This window comes from Cavia porcellus, unplaced genomic scaffold, assembly GCF_034190915.1.
Source record: "Cavia porcellus strain 051 isolate PalLab524CR breed Dunkin Hartley unplaced genomic scaffold, mCavPor4.1 scaffold_31, whole genome shotgun sequence".
Classification (NCBI taxonomy): Eukaryota; Metazoa; Chordata; class Mammalia; order Rodentia; family Caviidae; genus Cavia; species Cavia porcellus.
Window position 1 is genome coordinate 28519187 of NW_026947514.1, and position 20399 is coordinate 28539585.

A 20399-nucleotide genomic window follows, 5' to 3' on the forward strand; every position below is an offset into this window, starting at 1 on the left:
TTCAAGCAGACTTCACTCTGCATTCATTTTAATTGCTCTTTATCTACATGTGAAAAAGCTAACATACTGAAAATAGGCAGAGAAAAAATAGAGAAAAAGAGCTAAATAGTTGTAGTTGAATAATTTTCCTTTCTCATTTATTAAAATAGAAAACTATGAGAAGGGATCATAATAGAACTGGCTAGAGTCCCAAAAGGTGAACCTTCCTTGCATGCTTCAGAATTTGAGTACCTCATTTTGTTTCTTCTTTGTTTTCTCAAGAATAACTAAGATCCTATAAACCCTGCTGGGGAATTGAAAGGATCTGACAAAGTGTTTTGCTTTCACAAGTGGTTCTGGCATAAGATTCTTTTTGTTTTTAAACCTGATGGATAGCCTATGCCCTAGTTTGTCTATCCAGTGACTCAGATCTTCCTGATCCTAGTTTGTCTAACCTGTAACTCAGATCTTGTTGCACAAAGATTATCTTAAGCCTAAAGGGGGCTACAGAAAATTTTGTCACACATGAGTTGTTTTCTTTCTTTCTTTCTTTCTTTCTTTCTTTCTTTCTTTCTTTCTTTCTTTCTTTTTTAATCTTACTTCAAATTCAAACTGGTGAGGCCTGGGGGACACAGACATAAACCATGACAAATAACATCAGAGAAACTCCCCAAAGAATAACATTTATTTGAAATAGAATGGTATCATAATGGGAATATGTGTACTATAGTAAAATGAGCATATTTAAAGAGGTTCAGGCATGGGAACATTTTAAAGATAAAAGTGAGGAAAATTACATAAGATATTTAAAACAACAATCTTCGGCCTCAAGGATTATTAACATGGGTGGTTTCTCTCTGAAACCAAATAGATGATTTCAGGGAAGATGTCCATGTAGTTACTTTTAATAAAAAGCCTTAAACTAAATTTAGTTCAGCTAAATACTTTCTGAAAAGGTTGTTGATCCAGACCGGACACTGTAGCCAGAAAAAGCCTCAGCCTGAATTAGGGAGCTCCTGCCTCCCCCGCCCCTAGAGATTTACCGGTAACCCTATACCCCCCCCCCCCACTTCGGAATCTACCCCTGGCGCCAAACATGTGCCAATAAAATACCTGTGCATCTCTAATGGCCTTAGGGCACTGCCCTAAGCTTAAGCTATTTATATTCCCCCACGCCACATGTCCGTGTGAGAGAGATTGCCAGATTCCAGCAGCCAGCGCGCCAGTCCTCTCTCTCCATGTTCCCAGAATAAAGGCCTCTTTTGTTTTATACTCCTCATCTTTTGGGAATATTTTTCATCTTCTGGAAATAATCCTATCACTTTCTTTTCAATACTATCTGAGCTTTAAAAAAAGATTTCTCACAATGATGTATCAAATTAAATTGAAAAGGCTCATCTCTAGCTGTTAGAGATCATGACACTATCCTTTTATTTCCTATCTGCTAATTACAAAAAGGTTTTGGTTAAAATTATGGTACATGGAGAGACTGATCACAGAAAGACTGCAAGTTCAAAGTCAGTCTGGGCAACATAGCAAAACACTTTCTCAAAATTTTAAAAAGCCTGGGGATGTAGCTCAGCCTGGGTTCAGTTCTGATTAATACATATACACATACATGCACTACAAATTCTCAGTAACACATACACACATGCATGAACTACAAATGTCCTTGACTCTTGGTATCAATTTTTTTCTTAAAAACTAATTAAAGGGTAAAGTAATGGATACAAAAGCTTGAATTTTAAGAGAATATAAGAAAGTTTAGAAGCAAATAAATACATGGAGAAAGGTTCACCATCACATTTGAGAAATATAAATTTATACAGTATTGAGATTTCATCTCACTCTAGGAAGAATAGCTGCCATCATGAAATCAAGTGATAACAAATGTTGGTGAGGCTGTAGGGAAAAAGGAACACTTCACTCCTGTTGGTAGGAGGTAGACTGGTGCAGTCACTGTGGAAATCAGTGTGGAGATTCCTCAAAAAAGTAGGATTGGAAATTCTATTCAATCCAGCTATTCCTCTCCTGGGTATTTTCCCAGAAAAATTGAAAAGACCGTGTCACAGCCATATATGGGCACCCATGTTTATAGTAGCAGCACAATTTATAATAGCTAAATCTTGGAAACAACCCAAATGCCCATCAACCGCAGAACAGATGAAAAACCTGTGATTTTTTAATTCAGCTATAAAAAGGATGATCTTGAGGCTTTTATAGGTTAGTGGAGGCAACTTGGGACTATTTTCATAAGTGATATAAATCAGACTCACATTTGTAAATATCATATTGTGTCTCTAGTATAAAAAATAATAATAAAAACTGAAAGAATAATAATATCCAAAATGTGTAATAGATGTGTAATAATGAAAGGGAAAGAAAGTGTTCTAAAGGGTAAAACTGTGTATATTTAAGTGTGCAAGATAGACAACCTACTACTAAGTGTTTGTTAGTTCATCAAACAGAATAGTTTGTGCTGTCATTGTTTGTCTCTCCATCTTTAAAAATTTCTTTCTCTTTATTTTAAAGAGAAAAAAAAAACAGCAAAATCAAGAAGTAAACAAACAATCCAAAAAACAATGAAAGCAAAATGACAACAAAACAATAGTGATACAGGATTTCAAATCAAGATGTTAGGAATTTAATAATGGTTGTTACATTGAATATTGTTAGCTTCAAAATAGTTGCTCAGATTGCCAGATACAGGCATGCAAGATTGATCAAAGCATATAATTTCCCTCTGAGCAGTATCTTTCTCTTTTATTATAACTATTGTAACTTTTCAGATCTTCTTTACTCTTTGAGTTTCTTACATTTGCAACACAATACGGTATTTACTCATGCAAGTCTGGTATATTTCACTTATGAGTATGGCTTCTAGTTGAATCCATTTACTTTAAAAAATCGTTTTTTATTTGTGGATGAGTGGTATCCAATTGTATACAAATGCCACATCTTTTTTTATTTTAAAAATAAAACTGAAAACAGGCTAGAAATGATACAGAACTTCCAAAAAATAGTAGAAAATCAACACTAGTTAATATATTGCATATTGTTATCCTAGAAGTAGTTGTTCAAGTTATATGATCTAGGTATAAAAAATGATTGAACATCAATGACAGTACAAACTGTTCTTTTTGAATATCTAACAGAGATTAGTAGTATAGTTTTCTATCTTGCATAAATATACATACACATATATATACTACAAACATATAATCTTTTCCTTTCTTTCTTCTTTTCCCATCTTTCCTTTTTTAAAGTTTTATTTCCAGGAGAATAAAACCAAATGAGACAAAACAGAGTCAATCAAAACAAAAGGATCAACATGGTACATGACTTTAAAACATGATACAAGATTAACAATGGCCACTGCCTTCCCTTTTTAGACAATTCCTCCTCTTTGACAGTCCCAGGATGTATTGTACATTTTGGGTCCCTCTAACTCCTTTAGTTTTTATATTAGGGAGGCAACCCACTATTCACAAAGGTGATTCTGAACCTTTTTACCCCTGAGCATGATCTCAAGTTGTATCCATTTGCCTACAAGAGCCTCAAGGTTTTCTTTGTTTCTAGCTGAGTAGTTTTCCATTGTATAAAAGTGTCATGGCTTTCTAACCAATCTGCAGCTGATGAGCAAGCTACCCCCACTTTTTTCTGGTTCTGTCACATAAAGCATTGTTTTCTAGCCTTTGATTTTCAGTTTATAAACCTCCTTTTGGGTTAAATGTATTTCTTATATAAAGCATATTGATGGACCCTAACTCCTGATCCACTCTGCCTGTGTTTCTTTTTACTGGTGAATCAAGGCCATCCATATTAGTGATTATGGCCAACCTTCTCTGCCTCATCTCTGCCATGCTATTTTTCTGCTGTTGGTTGTCTACTTTTCTCCTTCATTCCACTGTCTGCCCCATTCAGTGAGCCCCCTCTGCCACTGTTCCTGAAACCATGGTCTTTTTTCTGTCTAGAATGTCCTTCAGTATTTTTCATAGGGTTGTTTTGGTGATCACAAACTCCCCCAGTACCTCTTTATCATGGAAGCATCTTGTTTCTCCATTAATTTTGAGAAATAGTTTTTCAGAATATATCCATCTGGGTTGGAGGTTATTTTCTTTCAGGACTTGGAATACTTTACTCCAATCTCTTCTTGATTTGATAGTTTGTGTTGAGAAGTCTCTCATGATTCTGATGGGTTTTCCTTTATAGGTGATCTGTTTCTTTTCTCTGACAGCATTTAATACTCTGATCTTATTTTGAATTTCTGGGATCTTGATTATTATATGTGTGCTGTACATCTATCTTGGTTATGGCTGGAGTTCGGTATGCTTCATTTATCTGAATATCATTTCCTTTTCCTACGGTTGGGAAGTTTTCCTAAATTATTTCTGTAAATAGCCTTTGTATTTCATTTGCGTTTACCCCTGCTTCTTCACTCACATTTTTTATTCTTAAGTTGTAGATCCTCTTGTTATCTTCTAGGCTTTGTATTGTTGCTTCCTGGTTCCTTGTTATTTTGAAGAGATCTTTCCTTTTGCTGAAAACTTGTCTTCAAGATTTGATGGTCTATCTTTAGTTTCTTCCAAGCAGTTTTTCCAGCTTTCAATGGAATTTTTAATTTCCTTGTAATCTCTTTGAATCTGTTTCATGTATTCTAAATCGTTTTTATATTCCTTATTGAAGGTTTCCCTCATTTTTCTATGTTCTATTCTTCAATCTGTGTCTTCTCGGAGGTGCTTAACAATTCTTTTATTATGTTTCTCATTTCTTCTTTTACCTGAGGTCATATTTCTTTTGTTTTGTTTGTTTCATTTTTTGCTTTTGGGGATCAAGTTCATGACCTCATGCTTGCCAGGCAGACACTTATATTGCTGAGCTAAATCCCCAGCCCCTGAGACAATGTGTATGTTTTAAGTTTGTATATATCCTCTTAAAGTTGTTTCTTTATTTCAGTTGCTATTGCTTCAGAAACTTCAGGTGTGTCTCTTGGACCAGTACTGCTTGGGCTGGAGGCCAGAGACTGCCTTTTGCTTCTTCCCCTTGTCACATTCCTAGTTTCTTCCAGACAAGTGGGTAGTGGGGTCCCTGGCACTTCCTGTGTTAGTTATAATTTCTCTGAAGCATGCTGGCTAGGGATATCCAATGGTGACCATTGAGTGTGCTGGTGTAGGGCTATTAGTAGCTGGTGGAGTGCAAGCTGGGCGGGGCAGGCTGGCATCTCCTTTATGAGCTGGTTAACTGCAAAGAGCCCTCACCATGTTAGTATGCACATGGCAGGCAGAGCTGGTTGGGGATGGCTTTAGAGAAACCTTGGAGGTGAGTGTGGGATTGTGCACAGGGGTGGGACTCAGTCCAAGCAATTTCTACCAGTCAGCTCTGAGCTAAGAGTGGCAAAATGAAGCGGGCTGCAGTTCTGTCTGAGCAACTCTAAAATGGCCCCAGACCAATCGCCCACTCCCGCCGGAGGACTGAGTCCCCCACACTCACCACCAGCCAGTGTGGTCCTCTGCTCCCCTCTGCAATCACCTCTCCCTGGAGAGGTCTTCAAGCTTGCCAGTCACCCTCTTCACTGTGACTGTGTGTCCCCAGTTTCCAACAGTACTTCTTGCATGGTGGTTCCAGATTTGAGTAAAAGCGCCACCAGCTACTGTCTTCTCCTGTTTATGTTTTTCTTTTTTTTATTCTCTCTGTGGTCTTTAATTCTCACTCTAGGTTCTTCCTGGGCCAGTGGGATCCACTTCCTTCTTCTCTTGTCCAGAACGCTGGACTGTTTCTCCCAGAGAGGCTGTTTACTTTGCTGCTTACTATTCTGCCATCTTCCCAGGATCCCAGTCTGTTCATTTTCTGTGCTTTGATTTTTTTTAACTTGAACAACTACTTCTAAAATAACAGTATCTAATTTATCATCTAACGATTTCTTAGTGTTCTTTTTTTGACTAGTCATTTCTTACTGTTATGGCTTTTGAAATTCTGTATTATTTTTGCCCTTTTTCTGTTTTTCTTTTATTCTCTGAAAAAAAGAAAATTTAGAATAAGAAGAAAAGAATTAGAGGCAGAAATAGATGATAATTTTTCTGAAAGTTTTAAAGGGAAGTATAGTGAAAATTCTAAGGAGATGGAGCCGAGGGGTTTTCTGTTTTTTCATTTTATTTGATTGTCTAAGACAAGATAAATAACACCATATCTTATGCTAATGGCAATAATACCCAGAGAAAGAGAAGAAAACTGTTGGAACAGTGTCCTTTAGTAGATAAGATGTTATAGACAATGCTATGCATGTGGAAAAGGAACAAGATAGGAACGTGAAGTAGTGGTCTGTAACAGTAGGAAAGACGGCAGAATATGAGCACAGATGTTCCTAGGTGGAAAATGTGATGTGAGAATTTGTGTAAGTTGAAGTCATTGGCTATCAGTGAGTATGGAAGAGAAGATGTTGGAGGTTTGAAAGATCAGAGGAAATATAAAATAGTTGAAGCAAGCCTGGGGAGGTAGCTCAGTGGTAGACCACTTGGCTTGTTCGGTAGAAGGCTCCTGGTTCAATCCATAGCACCACTGGAAAAAAATAATCATGATCATGACAATGACAATGATGATTTTGTTACAATTAATACATCAGTTTTTGGAAAATTAACTTATTCATCAGATATATAGAAGAATTTTTACTATAGTAGGGGAAAAAAGCAGTCTCTTTCACCTTGCTCTGACCTCTTCAACCAGTACAGAAAGTCTCCCACTTACTCAACTGGCAAACTCACAGGGGTACTGTGTAAGACTCACTTTGTCAGATACAAACAAATCCGCCTCACGTTCTCCTGGAATGGCACTCTTCCTCAAGTCAAGGATTTACTGTACCAGTTCACATTTGACTAATGGATTCCCATTTATACATCACATAGACTACACCATTAAAGTCTGCATTTGCTTGGCTTCACTTTATAATGGGCTCTTGCAATTAATTACTCTAACACACCTTTATTCTGCGGTTTCATCTCCATACTTCCATGTAATGCCTTCTTATTTTTACCCCCACTTAATATCAGAAGGGATTAGGGAGGAGTATCCTATCCTCTTTGTGTATTTCCAAGGCCTAATGTCCAGAGGATATAGAATCATCCACACTCCTACATTTTTCTGTTTAAAGGCTCTCTATCCTGCTCCAGAATCTCTTAAGATGAATAGGACAACAGCATGATGAATGATGAAGCAGTTTCCATGGAGATATTTATTACTTAGAGCACTTTTTTTTCCTGTCTCTGTGCTGTGGAAAGCACAGTCATCAAGGCAAACAGAGAAAGCCATCTACCTACTATTATGCTCCTGAGCCTACCAATGTAGGTGGAAAACTATGCATAACATTTTCTTCATGTAGAAAAAAATAATCTTTGGGGAGGGTTGAGTTTTAGCTTCAGTTTTCCTTGTTTTTCAGTCCTAAATATACAGAGCTAAAGACCACAAGCCACTTCCTAACACCCTTAGTTGAGAGCTTTTTCCATGTTATGGTTTGTGTCTGGGTGGCCCCCCAAGCCTCATGCAGTCATGAAGGTGGCTGAATCTAGTGTTTGATTGGTTCATTTTCTAGTGCTGAGATTGGTGATGTGAGTGCTTTATCCACCCAGGGGCAGAGACAGCATACCATATAAGGGAAGGAAGAAAACATGTTTTTTCTCTTTTGCCCTGTTCACATTTGCAGCTTACAGCTGCCATAAACAGCTGCCCCTCAGCCACACAACCCTGCCTTGGAGCCAGCAGAGTATGGACTGAAACCTCCAAACACTGTAAGGCAAACAAACCTTTCCTTGCTTCACTGTGGGTGTCAGGTATTTTGTCTCAACAGTGAGAGAAAAGTAAGCAAGACACCATGTCATATTTTGTTTAGATGCTGAAATCTGAAGCAGGATGCTTAGTAATGTAGCAATTTTAAAATTCTATAATGAGCCCAAAGAGGATGCTATAAATTATGATCCATATTAAGAAACAAAAGGATTTAGTTGTTACATTTAAATTTTATTCACACTTTTTCCTGTAGTCATAAATGTTCCTTGAAATATTACTCGTAAATATTTTCTTAAAAGACATGGACTTTCAAAGAATAAATTTAGTTAAAGAATAAACATAGTCTATGAAATATAACTATTAAAAACCAAAGCCTTGTTACTTCATTATGTAAAATAATCATGCTGGTTGATATTCCCAAAATATAGACACCTGAATTTTAGACATTTAGATGGGTTTTGGCACTGTAATCTCTTTTTGGCTAATGGATTGTTAACAGCAAAAAATGCCTCCACATTTGAGAAGGTGTGGAGGACAGCTATTGCTTCTATGCATTCTTTTTTTTTTTTTTTTCTTTTCTAAACAGGATCTTACTATGCACGCAGTTCAGGTTGGCCTTGTACTCCCAGGCTGCCCTCAAACCCACAGCAATCTTCCTGCTTCATCCTACTGAATGCTAGGATTACAGGCATGTGCTACCATGCCTGATTTGCATACCTCTTACTGGCCTGGCAGAATGGTGTTTGGTGTAACAGAGGTGTCCTGCAAACACTGGTTTCTTTCCCAACTGCTTTATGCTTTCTTGGACTAAAATGATGATATATCTATTGTATCATGACAGCACAGGATTTGTGTCACATAAAAACTACTCATTTCACAACATTTGTTTTCTTAAATCAATATTCATATTAAAAGAGCATTTATTCCGCAATAAAGTTTTATTCATACAGGTATGCATGTTAATAAAAATACACTGAAATAAACACCGAAGGTTTTCTTGGGGGAAAGGGCAGTAATGAGAGTGACATTAGTTGAATAATTACAAAGAACAGTAATTTTATCTATAATGTTGCAAGTTTAAATTTGTAAAAAAAAGTACAGACTCTAATTGTTCCCTATTCACTAATAGAAATCTACTTTATGGAAATTATTGTAATACTGATACTTCATAGGTGGAAAAAATAAATGTCTAAAAAAGTTAAATACTTTAAATGAACTAAAACTTTCAAGAATGTCTAATGTGACGTTAAAAACTTCAATAAATGGGTTATATTCTCAGGAGGACACACCTGACTCTTTACCGCCCAGGGTTTTATGGAAGAAAGCCTGCAGTTGCATCCACACATCCACCTGAGCCATGGCATGAGCCCTGGGCTCCCCTCCGTACAGGATAGGAGCACCCACCAAGTTGTGCAGAGCAGCCTTGCACAAGGGGAAATAAGGCACCTCGATATAGTGCCCAGCTTCTGGGTAACAGATGACCTGGGGCTTTTGCTTCCCATGGGCCTGCAAGCGCTTGGAGGCCTCACTAGCATAGAACTCACTCTGCCAGTTGTGGTCATCCTGACCTACAAGGAACAGGAAGGTGGCGTCAGACCTTTCCACAGGAATGAAGCTCTTTGGTTCTTCCAAAGGGCTTTTCAGGGCATCCACAATGTCCATGATGCCATCTTTGGTCATCTTGACTCGATTCCTCATGGCAGTCACAGGAGGTACAGACTCATCCTTATAGTATATGGTTCCTCCGACAGCAGCTACAGAGCCATTGACGATGACGGCAGCCGAGATGCCCTTCAGAAAAGAGGCCATGGCGAGAACTAGTTCACCGCCTTTGGAAGTCCCCAGCAGCCCAATTCCTGGGCCCTTTACCTGAGAAAAGGACACAAAGAGAGCAAGCATGCTGAGTCCATGGGGAGGTGATACACTGAGTACTGCCCACCCTGCAGTTCAGGTGGACCTGAGCCTAGCTCTGGGCTTTGACTACTCTCTAGATCACAACCAAGACAGCTTTAGTTATTCCTTATCTCTTTCCTTCCCACAATTTCTCCATCACCATTCTCAGTGATGCACTTTCCTGTGCAGTTCCTGACCCTCCCTACCTCCTGGAACCTCTTCCTCTTTCTTACAAAGCCATCCACTCCCTTGTTCTAACTGAAATCCGTCACCACCCATAAGAACCTCTCTCCAGAATCTCAGCTTCAAGCAGCTCACACTCTTCACCCCCTTCCATCCTCAGGCTTAACGTTTCTAACCTTCCACCTCTTGGAGTCCTGAGTCACACTACTTCACTTCTCTGTCAGTCTCTCTCCGGCTCACTCTTCCTGCCTCCCCTGGCTTGGATTTCCTTTCATCAGCATAATCACTCCCTGGATGCCCTCTCACCTCCGTTCATATCTCCTTTCTCTGGCCCGACCAGCCTGGAAAAGGGTTGCCCCTGGTTAATTCACCTACATGCTTCCTCCACACCTGCATTACTGCGAGTGAACGCTGTAAGGGAAAATCAACATCAGTGCTGACTGAGCTCCCTTTCATTCCCATCCATGGAGGGACTGAGCCCTAGAAACAGTTACTGTCCTTGCTTCCATTCCTCACTCAGTGCCCTCCAGGAATCCTGGGCTCAAGGAAACGAGTGGCCTTGGAGAGGATGGAGGGATGTCGGGCTCCAGTTCACAGGGAACTAGGTAGGCATGGCAGTGAGAAAATAAGAGGTTCTTCTGGACAGCCACAGTTTTCCGCTGATACACGGAGATCACAAGGAGGAATAAGGGGGTGGGAGAAAGAGCCTGGAGGAAATAGGTCCTAGAATTTATGAGGTGCTGTTTTGTAGGACGGGAAAACAAAGTACCAGTGGCATGTGGCAGGACTGATGGCCCCAATCAAATCCCAAATTTACCTGTGTCTCTATATACATCTGCACTGCCTTCGCTGTGTCCTGTCCTAATTTCTAAGGCCTCCATTCACATTTGGCACTGACTCAAGTCTAAAATAAACAAGGATTATCTCTTTAACCTATAAAATTCTCTGCACAGAAACTCCAAGACCACAACAAAAAGGAAAGAAATTTCAAGACGTTCCTGGTACCACATACTGGCCACAAGTTCCTTCTGTAAAGTTAACCCAGGGCTTTTGAAGGGCTCAGCGGAGAGAAGGTTGTAGAACACGAAGCCTTAAAGGGGGCATCTTCTTCTTTCTCCTCATTTCTTTGTCAGTCCCTGATGCTCTAATGTGTCTGGGTTCATTGTAAAATACTGCATCATACTGCAATTCAGAATTCCAGAATAACAACTACCAACATCTTTACTAACAGGAAACCTTCTGGCCATACAGAACACAGATGCGTCTATGCGAAGTGAGTATACGAGACTTGGGTGTTGGGATACCAAAGAGCAGTCCTGAATGTGGTGAAGTCAAGGGCATGTGGGGAGGAGGTGAGATGGACAGCCCCTAAAACTCAGACAAGAGCCAACCTCGGGGTGACTGAGCAGGTAGTTCACTGCTTCTTCAAAGTACTCCAGGTGCATGGCCTCCACGCTCTTGGGGAGGTCGTCATAGTTATAATAAGCCAGAGCCATCACAGCAAAGCCCTTCCCAGCCAGCAGACTAGCTCGATACTCCAGCAGGCCTCCTCCGACTCCAAAAAGGTCCACGATCCCAGGAAAGGGTCCAGGTTCTTAGAAAGAAACACAAGAAAATACAATAGGAAACTGTTGCTGACACTTGGCGGTGGCAGCAAAAGCCACTTGTTGCCTAGCTGAGAATGACTGACTTTGCTACTGACAAACCAAACAGCTGAAAGACCTCTTCAAACATTCAGAGCAGCCCAGGCTGAATGCACATTCCGCTCTGTACCCAGAGCCTCATAGTCTCGCAGACTGTCACAAACTGCATGTGTTACTTTTGACATTAAAAATACTTCACGGGCCAGGGATCCAACTCAGTGATAGGGCACTTGCACAGCACGGTGGGTTTGAGCCCCAGCATCACAAAAATGGTTAGAAATGAACAAAAATGTTGCTCTCCCTACTACCCCAAAACCCACAGTGCCAACTGCCAGTGAGGATGCAAAGGTCTTAGAAGCAGCAGACAATACTGGTAGTGATGTAAATGGTACAGTTTGTAGAAAGCAGTTGACAGGACCCAGGCGTGGTAGTGAGCACCTGTAATTTCAGCTTCTTGGAAGGCTGAGAAAGGAGGACTGAAAGTTGAGGTCAGCTTGGGCACTGTCTCACAACTAACTTAAAGGGCTAATGACAGCTCAGTGGCCGCACATTTGCCTAGCATGCACAAGGTTCTGGGTTCAATTCCCAGTACCACCAAACGTTAGAAAAGAAAAAGCACTGATAGTTTCTTTAAAAATCAAACATACATTTACTCATTCACTCATAAGAAATGAAAACTTATATAGTAGGCCTGGTGGCATATGCCTGCAATCCAAGCACTGGGAAGGCTGAGGCAAGAGGATTTCAAGTTCAAGACTAGCCTGGACTATGTAGCAAGACCCTGTCTTAATAATAATAATAATAATAATAATATAGCAAGCAAATTCATCCATAATCCCCCTTAATGCAAACAAATCCAGTGTCCTTTAGTGAACAAATACAAACTGAGCCATATATAGATAGGGAAACAAAAAACACTGGTGCACAGAACAGACTCGGTGAATATCAAATGCACTCTGCTACATGTACGGACACAGACTCAGAGGCTACGTATTAGGGCTGCAGGTGTAGCACACTCGTGGAACACTTGTCTAGCAGTGCAGGGCCCTGGGTTTGATCCCCAGCACCAAAAGTAACCAAAAAGCTTTCTAAAAAGGGCTACTATGTATTCATTCTGGATGAGTCTATGTATTGGGTATTTTCATATTGATATATGAAAGCCTGTCTTTCATTTGTGCAATTTAAAGAGTAACACAGGAAACACTTGATAGAGACCACTCTGTTTAGGAAATAGGTCAGTCCCTGTGTCCCTGAGTATCTATGCTCCTTTTCTCCCTCTGAACTATCCTGGATTCTGTGTGTGTCTTGATTCTCTTCAGGTATCATCACTTGTACATATGCCTTAACCATCGTTTTGTTTCTTTTGCCTACTCTTCCCACGGAATGACACTGCATGCACCTCCTGGGAGCTGAGTGTTTCAGCCAATACTGTCTTATTCTTGCAGCTGTGGTTCTCACTTTGCTGGAAACACAATTCCATTTATTCACCAACTCCACAAAAGTTGAAACCTAGGCTGCTTCCAAAATATGCCTCCTGGTGCAGATATGCCATGAGTGAATGAAATGACAGCTCCAACTGGGTTATTAATTGCAAAAAACTATTTCCAGGAGTAGACGAGCATTTAGACTCTTTGAAGCTGCACAGGTGAGTTTCTTTTCTTCCAGAGGTAACTGTCATCAATGGTAATGTTAGCTTTTCATATTTCACCTGTCTGGAAGTACTCTGATGTTTTATTTTGCATTTCCTTCATTACTAATTAGGCTAGGAAGTTTTTCTTTTTCCCCCTTGCTTCTTTGGAGAAGGGTGAGTGTGCAACACTGGGGATTGAACCTAAGACCTGTATGTGGCAGGCAAGCTATATTCATAGCTTTTTACATTTTCTTTTTAAAACAGGATCCCACTAAATTGCCCAGGATGAACTTCAACTAGTGATCCTCTTGCCTCAGGTTCTGGGTGCCTGGCAATAGCTCTTTTTGAATATAAGAATACCCAATAATCTCAGATTTCCAGTTAACAGCAGAGAACTTCTTCCTGGGGGAACTCCTAAGTCTCAAAAACCTTAGCATACTATGGAAATGACCAAAAAAGTTGCAAGACTGAGAACTTTCTTGAAAGGACACTGAAAAACTGAAACTCCCTACCTAAAGTTTTTTAAAAATTAGTGTCACTAGAAGAGTTTTTTCTCTCTTTCAGTCAGGACTCTTTAACTGAGTAGAGGACTGGAAGGACCTGTCAGTCTGGCAGCAGCAGGGCCACCTCCCCTTCCCAGCTCCAGGACACTAACTTCTGGGGACTTTGGGAGCCACTTCCTTCCTTCTGGTAAAAAGCAAGGAGACTTAAGACTGGCGATGGATGGGTACTCACCTGGGGGCAGGAAGAGGGTGGCCCGCACGCGGCCCTCCCGCACAGGCACGCGCCGCACCCCGGGCGCCAGGAAGTGGCGCTCGTGCACCGCGCTGGCCAGCAGCTTGCCCTGGTCGGGCTCGTGTCCGTCCAGCACCTCCAGCTCCACCACGAAGGGCGTCTGTACGTCCCGCTTGAGCAGGCGCCAGAAAGGCCTGTCGGGCTGCATGGCCCAGAGCAGCCCCATGGGCTCCAGGCCCGCGAAGCTGCCGCCCAGCGCGGGCGCGCGCTGCAGGTCCAGCCGGCCGGCGGCGTCGGCGCGGTAGCGCGCGTGGGCCCGGAAGAGCGCGCCCTTCTCGTCGCGCAGGGCGGCGCGCAGCGTGACGGGCTGCCGGGGGGCGAGGCGGTGCACGGCGATGCGCAGCGGCTCGTCCCAGAGGCTGCGGCCTGCGGGCTCCAGGCTCAGCGTCGCGGCTGTCCGGACTGGGGCCCGAGTGCTCGGGCCACTCAGCCTGAGCTGAGGAGGGTCTGAAAACCGCCCCCAACTCTTCAGGGTCCACTGGTGCAACCCGCGCGCGCGCAGGACAGCAAGGGACAAGGCCCCCATTTTGCGTCCTGACTTCAGACCTTGAACTGAACCGGAAAGCGAGAAAGAAATTACTGTAGAGATCCTCTAGCGGCAGGTTGCTGGCTTGCAGACTACAGGCCCACTGGGGCAGCCCAGTCTGTGCTTGGGAGCGTGGTGAGGTATACCCTGCCAATCAACAAAAGCTAAAACAAGTTTCTTTCGGGCTATCTTCACATTGAAAATCACTTCATATAGGGGAGGGGCAGGGATTGCCTCTTAGTTCTGCTCCTAAAGAGGTCGTTGGCCTGCGAACAGTGGGCTGGACCAGAGCTGACTCTTAACCTGGCACCTGGCAAAGGTGATATTTGCTGATTTCCTAATGGCTAAGAAGACTGCAGGACCAGAATGTACCCTGCATTTGTTGAATAATTCACACTTGTTACCTATCTTGTGTCTTTGCTTTCAAAATGTGGGTAATGGGGTTTTCCTTGTATGTTATCTATCTGCATATCTTCTACATCTGTCCTACTTCTAATGGTCATGGCATTTTACTAACCTGTGACCTCTGAGCTGCATTCCATACAGGTGTAAAAATAGCCAAACAGTGTTTTTATAGTGGGCTTTTCTTTTTGCTCCTTTAAGCAAAGGCTATCTCCTGGATTTCTCTTCTTTTTTAAACTTTTTTTATAAGCTATCCATTCTAACTAGTGCTTACCAAACTTAAGCTGTGGACCTCTTCCAAGACCTTGTATTTGGTTTTATGAGCACAATTTTATGTCGTTGTTATTAAAAACCCTGGAAATATGTTAATTGTGTTTACCTCTACTCCCAATCTCAATAGCTTTCCCAAATAAATCTTTTTACCTAGTTCCAAATGTTTTCATATCTTAATGGTTAGTCATGCAAACCCTGTAGCTCTAGATGCTTTTATATTGGTTCTATGGAATACTACAAGCGTTATTTTGTGCATGGAGTCTAAGGGTAAGAGTAGCTAATTCTTAACCCTTACAAGAAATGAGAAAATTAAGGCTCGGTGAAGTTAGCTGATTTGCTAAAGATCACTCAGCTAGAAAATGGAAGTGCTGGCATACATCCCCAGCCTAGGAACTGACCCATTGTCTTTTAATTGTTTCTCACATAATGATGACCTATGTTGAGAAGAAATGGAAAATGTTTGCTTATATTGGTACATATACAAGCATAGTCTTTTCAGAGAAATTTGTATGAAAAAATTCAGTTGTCTTTGACTTAATTCTACATCGAGGAATATCTTCTAGGTAAACATTTGTGTACGTGTGTAAATATTTGGCTACAAGGAAGTTTATCGTATTTTAATGGAGGAAATGTTAGAAACAAACTAGAAATACAAATTTGATGTAATTTGTGATGCAATCCAATAATGGGAGGAAAGACAGCCTTTTAAAATAACATGGCAATAGTATATATAGCAAGTTTTCATGAAGGCAAAAAAAAAGGGGGGTGCAGGTCAGAGAATAGTATATTTAACTTTTTTAAGGTTACGAAAAGGTTAGTGGAAAACTGTCCCACACTGTTGTTTCTTAGCCCCTTGAGGCAGTATGAATAGTTTTAATTTTCTTTATTCAGAATCTGTATGAGGAAACCTAACTGCCTTTAATAATGACACAAAGTTTGACTTTCTTTTAGGTGTGAAATTCTGTGGGCTGCATGACCTTGGCCGGCAATGACATTGTGATTGCAGAGAGATGGAATCTCCTAGTCAAGAACCAAGATTATCTTGGGCTATGCAAGCCTTTGAGGGGTCATTTACCTTCACTTTTGTATCTAACATAACAGTTTCATGACTAATAAATAAACTTCACTAAGTACAGCAGATCCCTGTCCTCCACCAGTCCTAAAGCTGAGTGCTGCTCAATAGCATCTGAAATCTATAGAAGAGTTTCCCTCCCTTGGCTGTAGCATGCCCACTTATGCCCCCATCAATGTAATAGGTAAATGTATTGATTTGTGACTCATTTTTGTTCTTTTGTTCTGTTGTAGAAAACTTCATTTAACTACATGGAACATGTCATTTAGGGTAATTTGAATCCATGTTCCTGGGCATGGTCATACATATCTGATTTGGGAATACACTATTTTCTTTAAAGCATAATTATAAGCCACACATAGCAGCACAGGCTTATAATCCCAGGCACTCTGGAGGCTGAGGCAGGAAGATTATGAATTTAAGTAGATCTTGAGCTATATAGTGACAACTGGCCTCACAAACCCAAAAAGCAAAAAACAGAATCATTATTTCATGTCAACACAAACAAAATGTCCCATTTTAACTATACAGATTAAGGGCATTAAGTATACTTCGCTGTGCAATCATTACCATCATCCTTTTTTCTGAATTTTTTTCTTATCACAAACTGAAACTTTGTGCCCAGTGGTGAGGCTCAGATGTCTTTGTTAGAGCTCAGAAAACATACTCCAGAATGCGATATTTTAATGTGTTGGGCATATCTTGTTCTTTTCCTTTTCTCATTTTGGGGAGCAGCTATATGGTACTAGGGCTTGAACTCAGGAACTTCGCACTGAGCTACATCCTCATCTTATTGTTTTACTTTTTGTTTTGAGACAAAATCTCACAAAGTTTCCTGGACTAGGCTCAAACTTGGGATCCTCCTGCCTCTGCCTCAAAAGCAACTGGGCTTACAGGCATGGGCCACAGCACGGTGCCTATGCACTATGAAAGAAAGGAAATTGGAAAATCTTAGAAGCTGCTTAAGAATCAAGATTTCTCTAACCCTCTCTTGTTTCCCTTCTGCCCAGTGTAGGGACTGAGGAAATTTCTTTCCCTAGGAATTTCATCAAAATAGTGTTACTGGCTTGAGAACTGAAGTTCTCTGAAGAAGCCACATCTGTAGTCAGGAGACTACAGACTACTTGATGTTAGCCTGTCAGAACACTGTGCTCGTGGAGAGATGGAATTTTGCAGATTGAGATTCAAAGATACCTTGTTACCTCCTCACTGTTTATTTTGAGGGTCTCACTAAGTGGCCCAGCCTGGCCTCAAATTCAAAATCCTCTTGCCTTAGCCTGCAAGTAGTTGAGATTATTGCAGCAAAGTGAACAAGCTAGAATCAAAAATTTATCACCGACAATGAATTAGTGCAGTGGAGTTTAAGAAAGGAAGGTGATTTGTAAGGCAGAAAAGACAAGCAAATTGCCTCAGCAAGAAGGCAAGGAATTCAGAAAAAGACATGCATATCTACAAGCCTTTGTCCCTTTTTTTTTTTTTTTTTTTTTTTAGATTTAGAGACCCTTCCTCCTAGGTGGGTACCTGGAACTTGTCACATGCTGATTGGCTCCCTGAACTGTCTTTGGACAGATTCCATGGTGCAAGACCTTAAGGCAGGGACCACTGACTATGTGCACATTTCTTTTGGTGAGCTTTGTTTGACTTCTTCCTGCCTGTTTGTTCTTATCAGGCCTTTCTCTCTGAGATTTATAGGCTGATTAAGGATTAAGGGGATAAGTGCATATGTAGCTCAGTAATATAGTGACCCTATAGTGGAGATATATATATATTACATATATATGTGTTACATATATATATGTATTATATATATATATATATATATATATATGTATCTCAATTCATGAACTTAACTTTTGTCATATATTGCAGTTTCTGCTCCTTCATCTGAGAAGTGTCTATTCGTTTCAGATGCACATTTTTGCACTAGGTCTTTAAATTTGAGGAGTTTGATTTTTTTTTTTTTTTAGTTCTTATATATTTTAAGTAGTAATCTTTGTCTGAGGAACAACTGGTAAAACTTTTTTCTCACATTGTTTGTCATGCAAAAGCTTTTTCATAATATGGGATCCCAGATGATTCTTTGTGATAGTTTCTGTGCAATAGGGGTTTTGTTCACAAAGTCTTTGTCTATTCCAGTGTCTTCAAGAGTTCTAAGCTGGGCATGATGATGCACACATGTAATCCCAGCACTCAGGAGGCTGAGGCAAAATGATCACTGCAAATTCAAGACCTGCCTGCCAGCCTGGGCCATAAAGTGAACTCAAGGCCAGTCTGAACTGCATAGCAAAACCCTGTCTCAAAAAGACCAGGAAAAAAAAAAAAAAGAGTTCTTTCTATTCTTTCTTCCAGCAGACTTAGTGTTTCTGTTTTAATATTTACATCTTTGATCCATTTCAATTTTAGTTTAGTGTAGAGTGAGCATTATGAGTTGTTTTAATCTTTAGCATGTGGAAAGCCAGTTTTTCCAGCACCATTTACTAAAGAGGCTATCTTTCTTCTAGTGAGTGTGTTTGGCTCCTTTGTCAAAGGTAAGGTGGCTGAGTATGTCTGGAGATGTTTCTGCATCTTCTAATCTGTTACACTGATCCTCGGATCTATTATTTTAAATTTTATTTTGTTTTTTTGCCAGTACCATGCTGATTTTCATCACTATAGCTCTGTAGTATAATTTCAAGTCAGGAATTGTGATGCCCCCTGCCTTTCCTTTGTTTTTGAAATTGCCTTTGCTATTGTAGATCTCTTCTGGTTCCAAATGAATTTTGGGATTGTTTTCTCTAATTCTGTGAGACATGCTGTCAGAATTTTGATTGAGTTTGCATTAAATCAGTATAATGATTTGGGAAGTATGGCCATTTTCACTACCAAGAGCAAGGGGTATCATCCCATTTTCTGATATCCTCTTAAATCACCTTTTTCAGAGTACTATAGATTTCAATGTAGAGGTCTTTCACTTTCTTCATTAAATTCATTCTTAGGTATTTTATCTTTTTGAATACTATTGTGAAAGGTGTTGTTTTCCTAATTTGTCTCTCAGTCAGTTTGTTATTTGTGTACAGAAAGGCTATTAGATGTTGATTTTGTGTCCAAGTATATCATTGAATTTGGTTATTAAATCCGGTAGTCTTTCAGTGGAGTTTTGGGTTCTTCTATGTAGAGTATTATGTCATCCATAAATAATAGTAATTTAACTTCTACCTTTCCTATCTTTATCTCTTTTATTTTTTTTTCTTTTCTAATTGCTCTGGCTAATGCTTACAAAAACTTTATTGAGTAAGAGTGGTGACAGTGGACATCCTTGTCTTATTCTTGATTTTAGAGTGAAAGCTTTTGGTTTTTGTCCATTTAGTATGATGTTGGCTTTTGGTTTGTCATAGATGGCTTTTATCAGAGTGAAATAGAGACTATCTATTTCAATTTTCTGTAGGGCTTTATCATAAATGAGTTTTGGACTTTGTCAAATGTTTTTTCTGTATCTATTGAGATGATTATATGGGCTTTTTTTTTTACCTTGAATCTGTTAATATGGTGTATTACATTTATTGATTTGCACATATTGAACCATTCCTTCATCCCTGGGATGAATCTTACTTAGTAATTGTATGTAAAATCTTCTTGATGATTTCCTGCATTCTGTTTGCCAATATCTTATTGAGGCTTTTTCAATCTATATTTATTAGGGAGATTGGCCAGTAGTTCTCTTTTTTAGTTGGATCTTTCTCTGGATTTTGGGTAATGCTTGCTTCCCAGAAGAAATCTGGGAATATTGCTTTCCTTTCCATTTCATTAAAGAGTTTGAGAAGTAACAGTGTTAGGTCTTCTCTAAATGTTTTATAGAATTCAGCAGTGAATTTGTCTGGGCCTGGGCTTTTCTTTGTTGATAGGTTTTTAATATATCTTCAATTTTATTGACAGATATTTGTTCATTTGGAATTTTATATCTTCTTGACTCAGCTTTGGTAATTTATATGTATCTAGGAATCTGACCATTTCATCTGCATTTTCCATCTTACTGGAATACAAATTCTTGTAATAGGTATGGATGATCTTCTGAATTTCTGCAGAATTCATTGTGATTTTACTCTTTTTATTTCTCATTACATGGATTTGGATCTTTACCTTCCTTTTTTTAACCTAAAGTTAGCTAAGAGTTTGTCAATTTTATTTAATCTTTCAAAGAACCAACTCTTTGATTCATTGATTCTTTGTATTGTTTTGTCTCTGATACAT

General features: G+C 40.0%; 1 protein-coding gene across 3 annotated transcripts; it reads right to left on the minus strand.

The window, feature by feature from the left end:
* Window positions 1–8674: 8674 nt before the first annotated feature.
* LOC100719237 (acyl-coenzyme A thioesterase 1) lies at window positions 8675–15507 on the minus strand. Of its 3 annotated transcripts, XM_063241401.1 has the most exons (4): window positions 13840–14490; window positions 11223–11425; window positions 10138–10242; window positions 9441–9624 (listed from the first exon to the last, which is right to left on the minus strand). In XM_063241401.1, exons 1-3 carry the CDS (start codon window positions 14423–14425, stop codon window positions 10144–10146), a joined length of 888 nt encoding a protein of 295 aa, XP_063097471.1. In that variant the 5' UTR covers window positions 14426–14490; the 3' UTR covers window positions 9441–9624; window positions 10138–10143. The 3 variants fall into 3 exon arrangements, with proteins under 3 accessions (XP_003472352.2, XP_063097470.1, XP_063097471.1); XM_003472304.5 differs by lacking the exon at window positions 10138–10242 and having other exon boundaries at window positions 8675–9624; window positions 13840–15507; XM_063241400.1 differs by lacking the exons at window positions 10138–10242; window positions 11223–11425 and having other exon boundaries at window positions 9389–9624; window positions 13840–15507.
* Between the last annotated feature and the right edge of the window lie 4892 nt (window positions 15508–20399).